Source organism: Protomyctophum parallelum (assembly GCF_964188405.1).
Source record: "Protomyctophum parallelum genome assembly, chromosome: 19".
NCBI lineage: Eukaryota > Metazoa > Chordata > Actinopteri > Myctophiformes > Myctophidae > Protomyctophum > Protomyctophum parallelum.
The window spans coordinates 5,070,917-5,086,276 of NC_139717.1; the positions used below are offsets into that span (position 1 = coordinate 5,070,917).

Consider the following 15,360-nt stretch of genomic DNA (forward strand, 5'->3'; position numbering starts at 1 on the left):
ACAGGGACATGGTGTCCCCATCCCCACTACCACACAGGCACATGGTGTCCCCATCCCCACTACCACACAGGGACATGGTGTCCCCATCCCCACTACCACACAGGGACATGGTGTCCCCATCCCCACTACCACACAGGGACATGGTGTCCCCATCCCCACTACCACACAGGGACATGGTGTCAAACCCCATCCCCACTACCACACAGGGACATGGTGTCCCCATCCCCACTACCACACAGGGACATGGTGTCAAACCCCATCCCCACTACCACACAGGGACATGGTGTCCCCATCCCCACTACCACACAGGGACATGGTGTCCCCATCCCCACTACCACACAGGGACATGGTGTCAAACCCCATCCCCACTACCACACAGGGACATGGTGTCCCCATCCCCACTACCACACAGGGACATGGTGTCCCCATCCCCACTACCACTCAGGGACATGGTGTCAAACCCCATCCCCACTACCACACAGGGACATGGTGTCCCCATCCCCACTACCACACAGGGACATGGTGTCCCCATCCCCACTACCACACAGGCACATGGTGTCAAACCCCATCCCCACTACCACACAGGGACATGGTGTCCCCATCCCCACTACCACACAGGGACATGGTGTCCCCATCCCCACTACCACACAGGCACATGGTGTCAAACCCCATCCCCACTACCACACAGGGACATGGTGTCCCCATCCCCACTACCACACAGGGACATGGTGTCAAACCCCATCCCCACTACCACACAGGGACATGGTGTCCCCATCCCCACTACCACACAGGGACATGGTGTCCCCATCCCCACTACCACACAGGGACATGGTGTCCCCATCCCCACTACCACACAGGGACATGGTGTCAAACCCCATCCCCACTACCACACAGGGACATGGTGTCCCCATCCCCACTACCACACAGGGACATGGTGTCCCCATCCCCACTACCACACAGGGACATGGTGTCAAACCCCATCCCCACTACCACACAGGGACATGGTGTCCCCATCCCCACTACCACACAGGGACATGGTGTCCCCATCCCCACTACCACACAGGCACATGGTGTCAAACCCCATCCCCACTACCACACAGGGACATGGTGTCCCCATCCCCACTACCACACAGGCACATGGTGTCAAACCCCATCCCCACTACCACACAGGCACATGGTGTCAAACCCCATCCCCACTACCACACAGGGACATGGTGTCAAACCCCATCCCCACTACCACTCAGGGACATGGTGTCCCCATCCCCACTACCACACAGGGACATGGTGTCCCCATCCCCACTACCACACAGGGACATGGTGTCAAACCCCATCCCCACTACCACACAGGGACATGGTGTCCCCATCCCCACTACCACACAGGGACATGGTGTCAAACCCCATCCCCACTACCACACAGGGACATGGTGTCCCCATCCCCACTACCACACAGGGACATGGTGTCCCCATCCCCACTACCACACAGGCACATGGTGTCAAACCCCATCCCCACTACCACACAGGGACATGGTGTCCCCATCCCCACTACCACACAGGCACATGGTGTCAAACCCCATCCCCACTACCACACAGGCACATGGTGTCAAACCCCATCCCCACTACCACACAGGGACATGGTGTCAAACCCCATCCCCACTACCACACAGGGACATGGTGTCCCCATCCCCACTACCACACAGGGACATGGTGTCCCCATCCCCACTACCACACAGGGACATGGTGTCCCCATCCCCACTACCACACAGGGACATGGTGTCCCCATCCCCACTACCACACAGGGACATGGTGTCAAACCCCACTACCACACAGGGACATGGTGTCCCCATCCCCACTACCACACAGGGACATGGTGTCCCCATCCCCACTACCACACAGGGACATGGTGTCCCCATCCCCACTACCACACAGGCACATGGTGTCAAACCCCATCCCCACTACCACACAGGGACATGGTGTCCCCATCCCCACTACCACACAGGGACATGGTGTCAAACCCCATCCCCACTACCACACAGGGACATGGTGTCAAACCCCATCCCCACTACCACACAGGGACATGGTGTCAAACCCCATCCCCACTACCACACAGGGACATGGTGTCAAACCCCATCCCCACTACCACACAGGGACATGGTGTCAAACCCCATCCCCACTACCACACAGGGACATGGTGTCAAACCCCATCCCCACTACCACACAGGGACATGGTGTCAAACCCCATCCCCACTACCACACAGGGACATGGTGTCAAACCCCATCCCCACTACCACACAGGGACATGGTGTCAAACCCCATCCCCACTACCACACAGGGACATGGTGTCCCCATCCCCACTACCACACAGGGACATGGTGTCAAACCCCATCCCCACTACCACACAGGGACATGGTGTCCCCATCCCCACTACCACACAGGGACATGGTGTCAAACCCCATCCCCACTACCACACAGGCACATGGTGTCCCCATCCCCACTACCACACAGGCACATGGTGTCAAACCCCATCCCCACTACCACACAGGGACATGGTGTCCCCATCCCCACTACCACACAGGGACATGGTGTCAAACCCCATCCCCACTACCACACAGGGACATGGTGTCCCCATCCCCACTACCACACAGGGACATGGTGTCAAACCCCATCCCCACTACCACACAGGCACATGGTGTCCCCATCCCCACTACCACACAGGGACATGGTGTCCCCATCCCCACTACCACACAGGGACATGGTGTCCCCATCCCCACTACCACACAGGGACATGGTGTCAAACCCCATCCCCACTACCACACAGGGACATGGTGTCAAACCCCACTACCACACAGGGACATGGTGTCCCCATCCCCACTACCACACAGGCACATGGTGTCCCCATCCCCACTACCACACAGGGACATGGTGTCCCCATCCCCACTACCACACAGGGACATGGTGTCCCCATCCCCACTACCACTCAGGGACATGGTGTCAAACCCCATCCCCACTACCACACAGGCACATGGTGTCCCCATCCCCACTACCACACAGGGACATGGTGTCCCCATCCCCACTACCACACAGGGACATGGTGTCAAACCCCATCCCCACTACCACACAGGGACATGGTGTCCCCATCCCCACTACCACACAGGGACATGGTGTCCCCATCCCCACTACCACACAGGGACATGGTGTCAAACATTGCTTACTGGAGAGAATGTATATTTAAAACTTTGCTGACTCATCTTCAGAAAACCGCAGAGTGTGGGGTTGAGAGTCTTTTTTTTTGTCGTTGCATACTACATAGCATCCTTTCCTATTTCCTAGGAAAAAGGCAGAAAAATATTTTCCCCTCAAGGACTAATAAAGAAACGGCTAAATTAAAAGCCCCAGTAGGCATATTGACACTCTCTCTTTTCAAGACTTTAAAATATAAAAGCAGATCATAATTATATATTGTGACATTTTGTCTGACGATTTTGATGAATACAAATATACAAGACAGCAGACGTTATAGCAGTATAATGTTAATAATGAGCGCTTACATGCATGCTTAAGTCAGTACGTGGCCTGTATTGAGGGAGGTGTTGCCGTTTACGACGTGCTCTTTTGGGAAATACCCGTAAAGTGAAGCAGCCTTCGTAGCGGAGCCTTCGTAAGCCTGAGCGTTAAGCTCCCTGAGCAGGTTCTCTTTGGGAAACCCGGGCCAATGACAATAGCTAATCTTAATTATTTTTTACTACATTTTTATCCCACGATTTTTTAACAATTTATTTCACCCAGTGTCAATTTATCTAATGTAATCCTGGGCGCTACACTTCCTCTGCCAACCTGGGGGGCACTAATATACATCCTATCGAGCTTGAAGGTCTGCAATTCTAGCCATTCGTGAAAACGTTCGCAAACACGTTTCCTGTGGTTAAAATGTGGAAGAGCCTGTCCTACCTCTCGATGGATTTGTTAATCCTCCTCCACTGGGGGTAGTTGGCCTCGGACTCGAAGCCCCCGCCGCGAGCCTTGGCCTGCTGGGCCACGTTGATGGTACGCGTGTCGATGACGTAGCCTCGCTTGCCCGGCCTCAGGGTGGCGTTGATGAGCTTCTCGTCCTCTTTACAGCGGCGGCCATTGGTGCCGGTCAGAGGCTGGCCCGCTCGCATCATCACCTGTAAGGAGAGGTCAAACCATTTTGTCCAGAAATTAATGGAAAAGATTTTTAAAAAGTCTTAATAAAAAATATATAGATCTTTTTTTTCTTTCTTTTTTTTTATCATGAGATTATGGTGCTTAATCATTTTCAACCCGGCATTGTTGGGGCATTTAATTACCGGTAATGCCTAAAATTTGTTTAAAAAAAAAAAGTTCGGCCCAGGCCGTGGCGTAACGGTCTGGGCACCGGACTGGTAATCCAGTCGCAGTGTGCCGCGGGTTCGACTCCCGAACCCGACACGGCCTTTACTGCATGTCATCCCCCCATCTCTCTCCCGTTTCCTGTCAGCCTACTGTCTGTCCCTTCAAAAATCAATAAAAGGCGTAAGCCGCAAAAAAAAAAAAAAAAAAAAAAAAAAGAAAAGTTCAAATATTTTTTGCTATTTTGTTTCTTTAAACCATTTCGCAAAGGGGGCTGCCGGCTGCAGCCAGAAGCTATGAATATTTGGGGGTCCTTGGCATAGAAAGGTTTGGGTTGCCCTGTCCTATACTAGTGGTGGGGTCCGGGGACCCCTTGGGGTCTTTGAGGGAGTTCCAGGGGGTCCCCAGCTAAATGATAGTCAGGAATCAAATGGACCCTTATGGGTCTGTAACTCAGAGAATGTACACTCTCAGAGTTAAATTAACTTTGATTTTACAATATACATTGGAGTCTCAGAGCTAGAAATGCCATTAAAATGGGGTTCCGTAGCCTAATTCACGATAAACTGGGGAAGGGGGTCCTTGAATTTAAAGTTGGGTTGAGAATCACTGGTAGAGCCGTAACAATCTTCTCTTATGGGGGTCTCTGGCATTTCTCTTCAAATGGGGGTCCGTGGACGAATACATTTGGGGGTCCTTGTCATGAAACAGTTTGGAAATCATTGTCCTATAGTATACTATTACAAGTAAGACGCGTGAACGCGGGAAGCGAACGCAGCTCATGAATTGCAATAACAACAATTAGAATAAATTACGTACTTTAAGGTTTTTTTAAGGTTTTTTTTTTTTAAAGGTTTTTGTGTGTGTGTGTGTGTGTGTTTTGGGTGTGATACAGCTGCGCCCTCTGGTGGCGGGCGAGTGGTGTTACAGCGTGACACACACAGACAGACAGACATGTTCTGCTAGGTCTCATAGTTAGTGCTCACTGAGTTTGCAACAAACGTATTGATTTCCAGTTGCTAATGGTCCGTGACTCTCTCACCATTCCGTTCTTCTTGTGATAGTAGCTCAGGACTGGAAAGCGCCCGCCGTGACGGAAGGTTGCGACCTTCCTCAACGCTTCGTCGTCGATGTCTTTGGGCACCGCCACGAGCGGCGGGTACGACGGGCACACGCTGAAGTCCTTGTTGACCTCGCTCAGCCGCCACTCATCTGTCTGAGAGGGGAGGGAGGGACCATGGCATGTTAACACATTCTGGGCGGGAACCTACTTTGGTGTTTTAACCCATTTAGGCCTGACCTCAAAAATCCACTAGTTTTCTGAAATAAATATTTTCACGATTTTTCAAAAATACCAGACCCACAAGCTCATAGCGCGTCACTCGGTGGCGTGCTGTGAGCTTGTAGATCTGCTATTTTTCAAAGGCTAAAGTATAACATAATGTTTAAAACACGAAAACGGGTTCCCGCACAAAATGGGTTAAACATTATGTCATACTTTAGCTATTGAAAAATAGCAGATCTACAGGCTCATTACAAACACATTGACAGACCTACAAAATCGTGAAAAAGTGGCACAAATCTTTGAATATATATTCTTTCAGAGCGTTTTTAACTAAAATCTTTGCTTCTGGGGGGTCCCTGGAACAATTTTTTTTTTCAGATGGGGGTCCGCGGCCAAATAAAGATCAATTCTGGGGGTCCTTGACATGAAAAAGGTTGAGAACCACTGACATAGAAACATGGGGGTTTTTCAGAAAACTGTTTTACATTTTGTAGAATCCTCCTCAGGTCTAAATGGGTTAACATAAATGTTAAATGTGATACTGGGATTATAATTGTGGTTACATTTGTACACATAATGGGTCAATTATCACTGAGGATTTTTCTGTGTATACGTAATAGCCGTTAATAGTGTTAATGTCATTGATTCAGTTCATACCATGGACTCCAGATCTTTGAAGGCATTCTCTGGAAGGAATGAGTTCCAGCCGTCTTCTATGACCTCGAACATGGGCCGGTAGAAGAACGGGTACATCAGGGACACTGAATCAAGGGTTGATAGAGCCTAAGGAGAACCAGAAACACACCTCTATTGTTATCGCAAACAAATATCATACAAAGATGGGAACAAAATTCAGAATTGTCACATTTTGGAAGTAATCAATCATCCAAAAAGATATTGCACGTGGTCGTGCATGCCAGCCCATACTGGATATATACAGTACTGTACATAAAGTACTGTACATAAGATGTCTTCTATATGTGGGGATTTCCTAGATTTAAATTATTATGTAAAAAAGGAGATATGTTTTGCCAAAGGGACTTTCGTTGTAGCGGATTTTATTTGTCAAGCTTGGGAAAGAAGACAGAGTACTCTGTATACATCTGAGGTGTAATATAATGAATTATGTAATGTAAACATGCTGTAAAATGCATCAATTATGTAATGTAAAACATGCTGTAATTGCAAATGTGAAATGGTGCCTTATAAACCCATGAGGGTTGGGCACAAGGTGTGCATGACACGAAAATAAATAATCAATCAATCAATCAATCAATCATACAGTCGAATGATGGTAAAATGCTCTGCTTCTTACCTCGATAGAGCTGGCAATGTTGAGGCACTCCTCCATACCAGGAATGTCTAACTGGATCACCCGGAGATCTTTACATTTCACTATGACGGTGCCAAGAGAGCCCACGAACCTGCAACACATGATGAAGGATTAGGTACAAACTGTTAAGTGAATATAAAACAAATCTTCCTGCTTCTACGGGCCGACGGCGTGGAACAAGCTCCCACTGTACCTTCTTCGACAGACAGCCTATGTGGACATTTTTCAAAGCGCAGCTCAAGACCCACTTCTACACTCATGCTTGATCTTTTAAATTCCTTGTTATTCATGTCCTCACTTTTTTTTAATATATAACTTTTATCCCACGATTTTGTAACCCATTTTTTAACCCCTGTGTCAATTATCTAATGTGATACTGGGCTCTACACACCCTCCGCCAACCTGGGGAGAGCAACGGACTTGAACTCATGCTTCCTTCATGCATGAGTGTCCATGTCGCTCCTTTACACCTGACAGGGGGGGGAGTTTCCCTGGTTGGACGTAGCGCGTGGAAGGAACGTGTTCCTTCCACGCGCTATGTCCAACCAGGGAAACTAGTTCCTTTTCCGTCCATCAGGCGCCCCAGCTGGCCAGGGGTTCATGTCCTCGCTGTATTGCATTACTGCTATTATTTTAATGTTTTATGCCTGCTTTCTTTTCCTTTCTTTTTTTTCTCCATTGCTCTGTAAAGCACTTTGAGCTGCATTACATCATGAAATGAAAAGGTGAAGTTTTATTGTTATTACTAGACCTGTACGTGCCCGTTGGCCACCGGCCTACTTGAGAGATGCAACTTGGGAACCTAATAATACCCGCTGTCAACTTGTCATAGCACCTGTTTTAACAATCTGTCTCCCACATGGAGTTCTCTGTATTTGTCTGTCTGCCTCTGTGTGAAGAGTGCAAATGGACTGTGAAAGGTTTTGCAGGTGTGAGGTTGCCATGGCAATCAATTGGCTGAGGCAGAGGCTGGAAATTGCACAGGTGAGGGAATTTAGGCCGATTATGCCCACTGGCAGAGCTGACCAGAGCCTTTTGGGGTGGTTCTGGAGAACCGTGGGTCCGACCGACTCGATGCTGGACTGCATTCCCTGCACCCGTGTGTCAAATGTGAAGTCGGTGGGGCAAACGGTTCTCGAGTTACGTGCATTACAACCATGCATGCACGCAGACACACAGAGACGTGGCACATTTATAGAAAGGATTACCTCTTCTCGATGGAGTCGATGTTGGAGTGCAGCAGCCACAGCTCCTCGGTGTTGTCCTGTCTGGAGGACAGGATGAGATGGTGACCCGTCAGACACAACGTCCCCTCCACCGTGGGCATGAAGGGCCGATGGAGGACCACACCGTCCACCCTGGGGGTCTTTATGAGCTCCGCAAACTCCATGACCTGAGCCTGAAGGACGTGGTGGTGTGGTGGGCAGGGCAAGGACACCGTAGATAGGAATACTAGGGAATGAAACAGAATTATTAGACCCATTTAGACCCGAGGACGATTGTACAAATCCCTTCTAAATCCTGACCAGTTTTCTGAAATATTGATTCCATGTCAGTGGTTCTCAAAAATGTCAAGGACACCCATATGCAATTGGCCGCCGCCGTTTGGGCAGAAGATTTGAAGCAGAAACACATTATGCCATCATGTGTGTTTCTTTCCCGTCTGAGTTCAGTCGCTGCAGAGCCAAAATGAACAAGCCTACAGTACAGACAGACAGGAAATGAACCCGAACAGGAAACAGGTAGACCAGTGGCTCCCAAAGTGGGGTCCGGGGACCCCTAGGGGTCCTTGTGGGAGTTCCAGGGGGTCCCCAGCTAAATGATAGTTAGGAACCAAATGGACCCTTATATGGGTCTGCAACTCTGGGACCACTTTTCCACCGGTTGGTTCTCAATGGGAACCGGTCCAGTTCTTTTTGGTTCTTAGTCCATGAGCCATTCATTTATTCTACAGTGCAGAAGTTGCCAGGCAGTCAACCTCATATTTAGCACAACAATGACACAAACCATGTTAAGTATAATGCTGCTTTTGATATGAAATGGGATAAATAGTTAAATACATATCGTCCTCATCTGTATGTAGAGTCAGACTGCACTTAGCCAAAAGCTGAAATAAATACTGTATGTTTTACTACAATTACAGCAATATGAATGTGGTTTTCTTTTGGATTACATATGTATTGCAATATTGTCAATACTATGATTGATCAATTTGATACTAGATAGATGACGTGAAAAGGTCCAGGTGCTTAATAGCCTCTAACAGACTGATTGCTTCTTTTTTTTTATCGATTTCGAGTTGACATCTGTTAAAGACTTATATGCAAATGTCAGAATCGATAATTTAGTTGGTGTCTGTTGAGGCTAGTAGGCTACATAAATGACTGGGGATTCGCTATGATTAGCTATGTGCTATAGTTGACGTTTATTCCCATCGATGCAAATTAATACAGTCGATTACCGACTGCCACGAAGCTTTCTAGATAGCTATCTGAGCTAAATGCACGCATATCACTGTATATCACACATATCTACTGCAACGTTTAGTTAATTTAGTAAAGCAGTTGTGTATATTCGTCTCTAATTGTTTTGATGAATTGAAAATGGTGGGCCCTATTGTAAACAAGTGTAATGCTATGGTGTCGTCCACTCACAGTTAACAGTCGTTGTATTGAGTTGTACTTGAAATGTACTGTAACTCTGCAAACTGTTAATAAACCATGCAATCAATCAATCAAAAAAAGCAAAGCGCCTGTGCTATCTTGCTAGTTGTGAAAACGGTGAGACAAACAGTCTCCTCCGTGACTTTTCGTATACAATTATACCTTATGTACCATACGAACACCTTTTCGTGTTAATTAACGGCACTCATTTGCCGAAAAATGTCAAATAATGGGCTATGGAGGTAGAATAATAACGAGAACGGACTCACTCAATACCTTAGAAGAAGCTCCTCTTCGTCGCAGTTTGTTGGGCTGGACGGCTGCTGGGGGTAGACTGCGGTGCGCTCACAAAAACATACCGATTGGAACAATTTGATTTGTGACAATTGGTTCCGAGTTCCTACCAAGGAAAAATGTGGCGAGCTCCAAATAAATCTCTCATGCATGCATGTCTATCTCAATCTGTATTTAAAAATGTTGTAACATTCATTCATAGACAGCTATATCTCCATTAGCCGCAATTTGCAACTCTTTTTTTTACAATGGGTTGAATCTAGAGTTGCAATAAGCTCCATCCACTTCCTATTCATGATTTTCGGTTTCTGATCTGCTGGTCTTAAAATAAACAGTTAAAATAGTTTGCTGTGAAAGAATATAATATATTCAAAGATGTGCACACATTTTCACGATTTTGTCAAAAATAGCAGATCTACATTTTTCAATATAGCTAAAGTGGATAAATGGTGACACACATGTGTTCCTCAGGTTTTAACCCATTCTGGGCGGGAACCCATTTTGGTGTTGGCATCATGTCGTGCTTTAGCTATTGAAAAATAGCAGTCAAAAAAATAGTCTGTAAAAAAAGAGTCTGTAAAAAAGAGTCTGTAAAAAAAGTCTCTAGTCCCTAGTTAGAGCTCATCCCTAGTTAGAGTTCATCCCTAATTAGAGTTCATCCCTAATTAGAGTTCATCCCTAGTTAGTTCATCCCTAATTAGAGTTCATCCCTAATTAGAGTTCATCCCTAATTAGAGTTCATCCCTAGTTAGAGTTCATCACTAATTAGAGTTCATCCCTAATTAGAGTTCATCCATGTCAACGTCGTCGTCGTCAACGTAAAAAATGTCAACGTCATCGTTGTCAACGTCAAAAATGTCAACGTCGTCGTCAACGTAAAAATGTCAACGTCGTCATCGTCAACGTCAAAAATGTCGTCGTCGTCAACGTCAAAAATGTCAGCGTCGTCGCCGTCAACGTCAACAATGTCAACGTCGTTACCGTCGTCGTCAACGTCAAAAATGTCAACGTCGTCGTCGTCAACGTCAAAAATGTCAGCGTCGTCGCCGTCAACGTCAACAATTTCAACGTCGTCACCGTCGTCGTCAACGTCAAAAATGTCAACGTCGTCGTCGTCAACGTCAAAAATGTCAACGTCGTCAACGTCAAAAATGTCAACGTCGTCAACGTCAAAAATGTCAACGTCGTCGCCGTCGTCAACGTCAAAAATGTCACAGTCGTCGTCAAAAATGTCAACGTCGTCATCGTCAACATCAAAAATGTCAACGTCGTCGTCGTCTTCAACGTCAAAAATGTCAAGGTCGTCGTCTTCAATGTCAAAAATGTCAACGTCGTCAACGTCAAAAATGTCAACGTCGTCATCGTCGCCGTCGTCGTCAACGTCAACAATGTCAACGTCGTCGCCGTCAACGTCAGAAATGTCAACGTCGTCGTTGTCGTCGTCAACGTCAAAAATGTCAACGTCGTCGTCGTCAACGTCAAAAATGTCAACGTCGTCGTCGTCGTCAACATCAAAAATCTCAACGTCGACACGGTCGTCAACGTCAAAAAATGTCAACGTCGTCGTAAACGTCAAAAATGTCAACGTCGTCATCGTCGCCGTCGTCGTCAACGTCAACAATGTCAACGTCGTCGCCGTCAACGTCAGAAATGTCAACGTCGTCGTTGTCGTCGTCAACGTCAAAAATGTCAACGTCGTCGTCGTCAACGTCAAAAATGTCAACGTCGTCGTCGTCGTCAACATCAAAAATCTCAACGTCGACACGGTCGTCAACGTCAAAAAATGTCAACGTCGTCGTAAACGTCAAAAATTTCAACGTCGTCAACGTAAAAAATCTCAACATCGTCATCGTCAACGTCAAAAATTTCAACGTCGTCATCGTTGTCGTCAACGTCAAAAATGTCAACGTCGTCGTCGTCAACGTCAAAAATGTCAACGTCGTCGCGGTCGTCAACGTCAAAAAATGTTAGCGTCGTCGTCAACGTCAAAAATGTCAACATCGTCATCGTCAACGTCAAAAATGTCAACGTTGTCGTCAACTTCGTCGACGTCAAAAATTTCAACTTCGTCGACGTCGACGTCAACGTCAAAAATGTCAACGTCGTCGTCGTCAAAAATGTCGCCGTCGTCGTCAACGTAAAAAATGTCAACGTCGTCGTCGTCAACATCAAAAATGTCAACGTCGTCGTCGTCGTCAACGTCAAAAATGTCAACGTCGTCGTCGTCAACGTCAAAAATGGCAACGTCGTCGTCGTCAACATCAAAAATGTCGTCGTCGTCGTTGTCGTCAACGTCAAAACTGCGAGGAAGCGAGTTTTTGTCGCTTCCAGCGTTGTCAACGTCAAAAATGTCAACGTCAAAAATGTCAACGTCGTCGTCGTCGTCAATGTCAAAAATGTCAACGTCGTCAACGTCAAAAATGTCAACGTCGTCGTCAACGTCAAAAATGTCAACGTCGTCGTCAAAAATGTCAACGTGTCGTCAACATCAAAAATTTCAACGTCGTCGTCGTCAACGTCAAAAATTTCAACGTCGTCATCGTCAACGTCAAAAATGTCAACGTCGTCAACGTAAAAAATGTCAACGTCGTCATCGTCAACGTCAAAAATTTCGTCGTCGTCAACGTCAAAAATGTCAACGTCGTCAACATCAAAATTGTCAACGTCGTCGTCGTCAACGTCAAAAATGTCAACGTCGTCGTCGTCAACGTCAAAAAATGTCAACGTCGTCAACGTCAAAAAATGTCAACGTCGTCAACGTCAAAAATGTCGTAGTCGTCGCCAACGTCAAAAATGTCGTAGTCGTCGCCAACGTCAAAAATTTCAACGTCGTCGTCAACGTCAAAAATTTCAACGTCAAAAAATGTCAGCGTCGTCGTCAACGTCAAAAATGTCAACATCGTCATCGTCAACGTCAAAAATGTCAACGTTGTCGTCAACTTCGTCGACGTCAAAAATGTCAACTTCGTCGACGTCAACGTCAAAAATGTCAACGTCGTCGTCGTCAAAAATGTCGCCGTCATCGTCAACGTCAAAAATGTCAACGTCGTCGTCGTCAACATCAAAAATGTCGTCGTCGTCAACGTCAAAACTGCGAGGAAGCGAGTTTTTGTCGCTTCCAGCGAGGAAGCGAGTTTAAGCAAGTTTTTGTCGCTTCCATCGAGGAAGCGAGTTTAAGCGAGTCCCTAGTTAGAGTTCATCCCTAGTTAGAGTTCATCCCTAGTTAGAGTTCATCCCTAGTTAGAGTTCATCCCTAATTAGAGTTCATCCCTAATTAGAGTTCATCCCTAATTAGAGTTCATCCATGTCAACGTCGTCGTCGTCGTCGTCAACGTCAAAAATGTCAACGTCGTCGTCGCCAACGTCAAAAATGTCAACGTCGTCGTCGTCAACGTAAAAAATGTCAACGTCGTCGTCGTCGTCAACGTCAAAAATGTCAACGTCGTCAACGTCAAAAATGTCAACGTCGTCAACGTAAAAAATGTCAACGTCGTCATCGTCAACGTCAAAAATGTCATCGTCGTCAACGTCAAAAATGTCAACGTCGTCGCCGTCGTCAACGTCAAAAATTTCAACGTCGTCAACGTCAAAAATTTCAACGTCGTCAACGTCAACGTCAAAAAATGTCAACGTCGTCAAACGTCAAAAATGTCAACGTCGTCAACGTCAACGTCAAAAATGTCGTAGTCGTCGCCAACGTCAAAAATGTCAACGTCGTCGCCGTCGTCAACGTCAAAAATTTCAACGTCGTCAACGTCAAAAATTTCAACGTCGTCAACGTCAAAAATGTCAACGTCGTCGTCAACGTCAAAAATGTCAACGTCGTCGTCGTCAACGTCAAAAATGTCAACGTCGTCAACGTCGTCATCGTCAACGTCAAAAATGTCGTCGTCGTCAACGTCAAAAATGTCAATGTCGTCGTCAACATCAAAAATGTCAACGTCGTCGTCGTCAACGTCAAAAATGTCAACGTCGTCGTCGTCAACGTCAAAAATGTCAACGTCGTCAACGTCAAAAATGTCAACGTCGTCATCGTCAACGTCAAAAATGTCGTCGTCGTCAACGTCAAAAATGTCAACGTCGTCGCCGTCAACGTCAAAAAATGTCAACGTCGTCACCAACGTCAAAAATGTCAACGTCGCAGCAGAGCAACGGACTTGAACTCATGCTTCCTTCATGCCTGAGTGTCCAAGTTGCTCCTTTACACCTGACAGGGGGGGAGTTTCCCTGGTTGGACGTAGCGCGTGGAAGGAACACGTTATTCCAACCAGTTCCTTTCCCCTCCATCAGGCGCCCCGGCTGGCCAGGGGGAGGCAGTTTAGAGACCAGGATTACTGCCTGTTTTTAGGGGACACGGGGAGAACATGCAAACTCCACACAGAAAGGCCCTTTCGCCAACCCCGCCTTCGGGTATGGGCACTGATGACGCGGAGGAGGAAACACGAGCGAACGTTTTTAACTCAAATCTGTGCTTCTGGGGGGTCCCAGGAACAACATATTTTCAGATGGGGGTCGGCGGCCAATCTTTGGGGTCCTTGACATGAAATATTGAGCACCACTGATACAGAACCATACTGTACGTGTTCTCTATTGCAAGATTTCCCCCCAATCAATACTGAATTAAGTCACTTAGCTCTTGTCACAAGTGTCAAGAACCATTGATCATTAATATGAAACAGGTGTGGAGGGAGATGTTTTACAGAAAGTAGGCCTACTATATATATATATTCCATAGAATATATATATAGAGAAACAAAAAATAAAGCGTAATAAACCGTGAAAAAAAGACTGGGGGAGCTTGTAGGTCATCTATTTGCACTATTGAATAGGGCATATGTGCTAAATTCATTTTGGTAAACATCTTGGGAACCACTGCAACAGGGTGTCTGTCTTCGTAGAGTAGCCCGTCAGGAGTTTAGTTAAGTTTGATAAGATGCTGAATCAATCACCATGCAGTGTTTGAACTGTGACTACATTGTGTGTCACAGTGTGTGAAGAAATCCCAGTAGTGGAAAAAAGTCACATCATTGTGAGCGTAGTAGATCGGCTTTTTTTACAAAATGGCCGAACTATATAATATATGTTTTGATTGAATAATAATCAAATCTACAAAGTAACTTAAGGTTTTCAAATAAACGTAGTAAAAGAGTAAAAGTACACTATTTGCCTCTGAGATGTAGTGAAGTGTAGAAGTAAAAGTATTGGAGATTGGAAATATTCAAGTAAAGTACAGGCAACTCTGCAAACAACAAACAGAAGCAGCAAACAAACAACGCCTGCTAGCTGCTCTTTGTCCCCTGGTCCCAAGTTGGACCTTCTTCTATACGTTACAGAAACATTGTTAGTTAGTTAGTCTGTGTTGTGGGTCTCCTGTCTGCGAGCTCTACGCCTGTGGGAGAAGTTACAGAGACATTGTTAGTTAGTTAGTCTGTGTTGTT

At 46.5% G+C, this 15,360-nt stretch overlaps 1 protein-coding gene across 1 annotated transcript in view; it reads right to left on the bottom strand.

Moving 5' to 3' along the window:
• Positions 1-9,983, bottom strand: part of mtmr9 (myotubularin related protein 9) — a 29,924-nt gene extending 19,941 nt beyond the window's left edge. Inside the window, exons 1-6 of the mRNA XM_083790842.1 lie at positions 9,905-9,983; positions 8,174-8,417; positions 6,948-7,056; positions 6,290-6,415; positions 5,390-5,563; positions 3,946-4,163 (exon numbers count right to left, since the gene is read on the bottom strand). Of these exons, the coding sequence (XP_083646968.1) occupies positions 3,946-4,163; positions 5,390-5,563; positions 6,290-6,415; positions 6,948-7,056; positions 8,174-8,355 (809 nt within the window). The 5' untranslated portion in view covers positions 8,356-8,417; positions 9,905-9,983. The remainder of the gene's footprint in view (positions 1-3,945; positions 4,164-5,389; positions 5,564-6,289; positions 6,416-6,947; positions 7,057-8,173; positions 8,418-9,904) is intronic.
• Between the last annotated feature and the right edge of the window lie 5,377 nt (positions 9,984-15,360).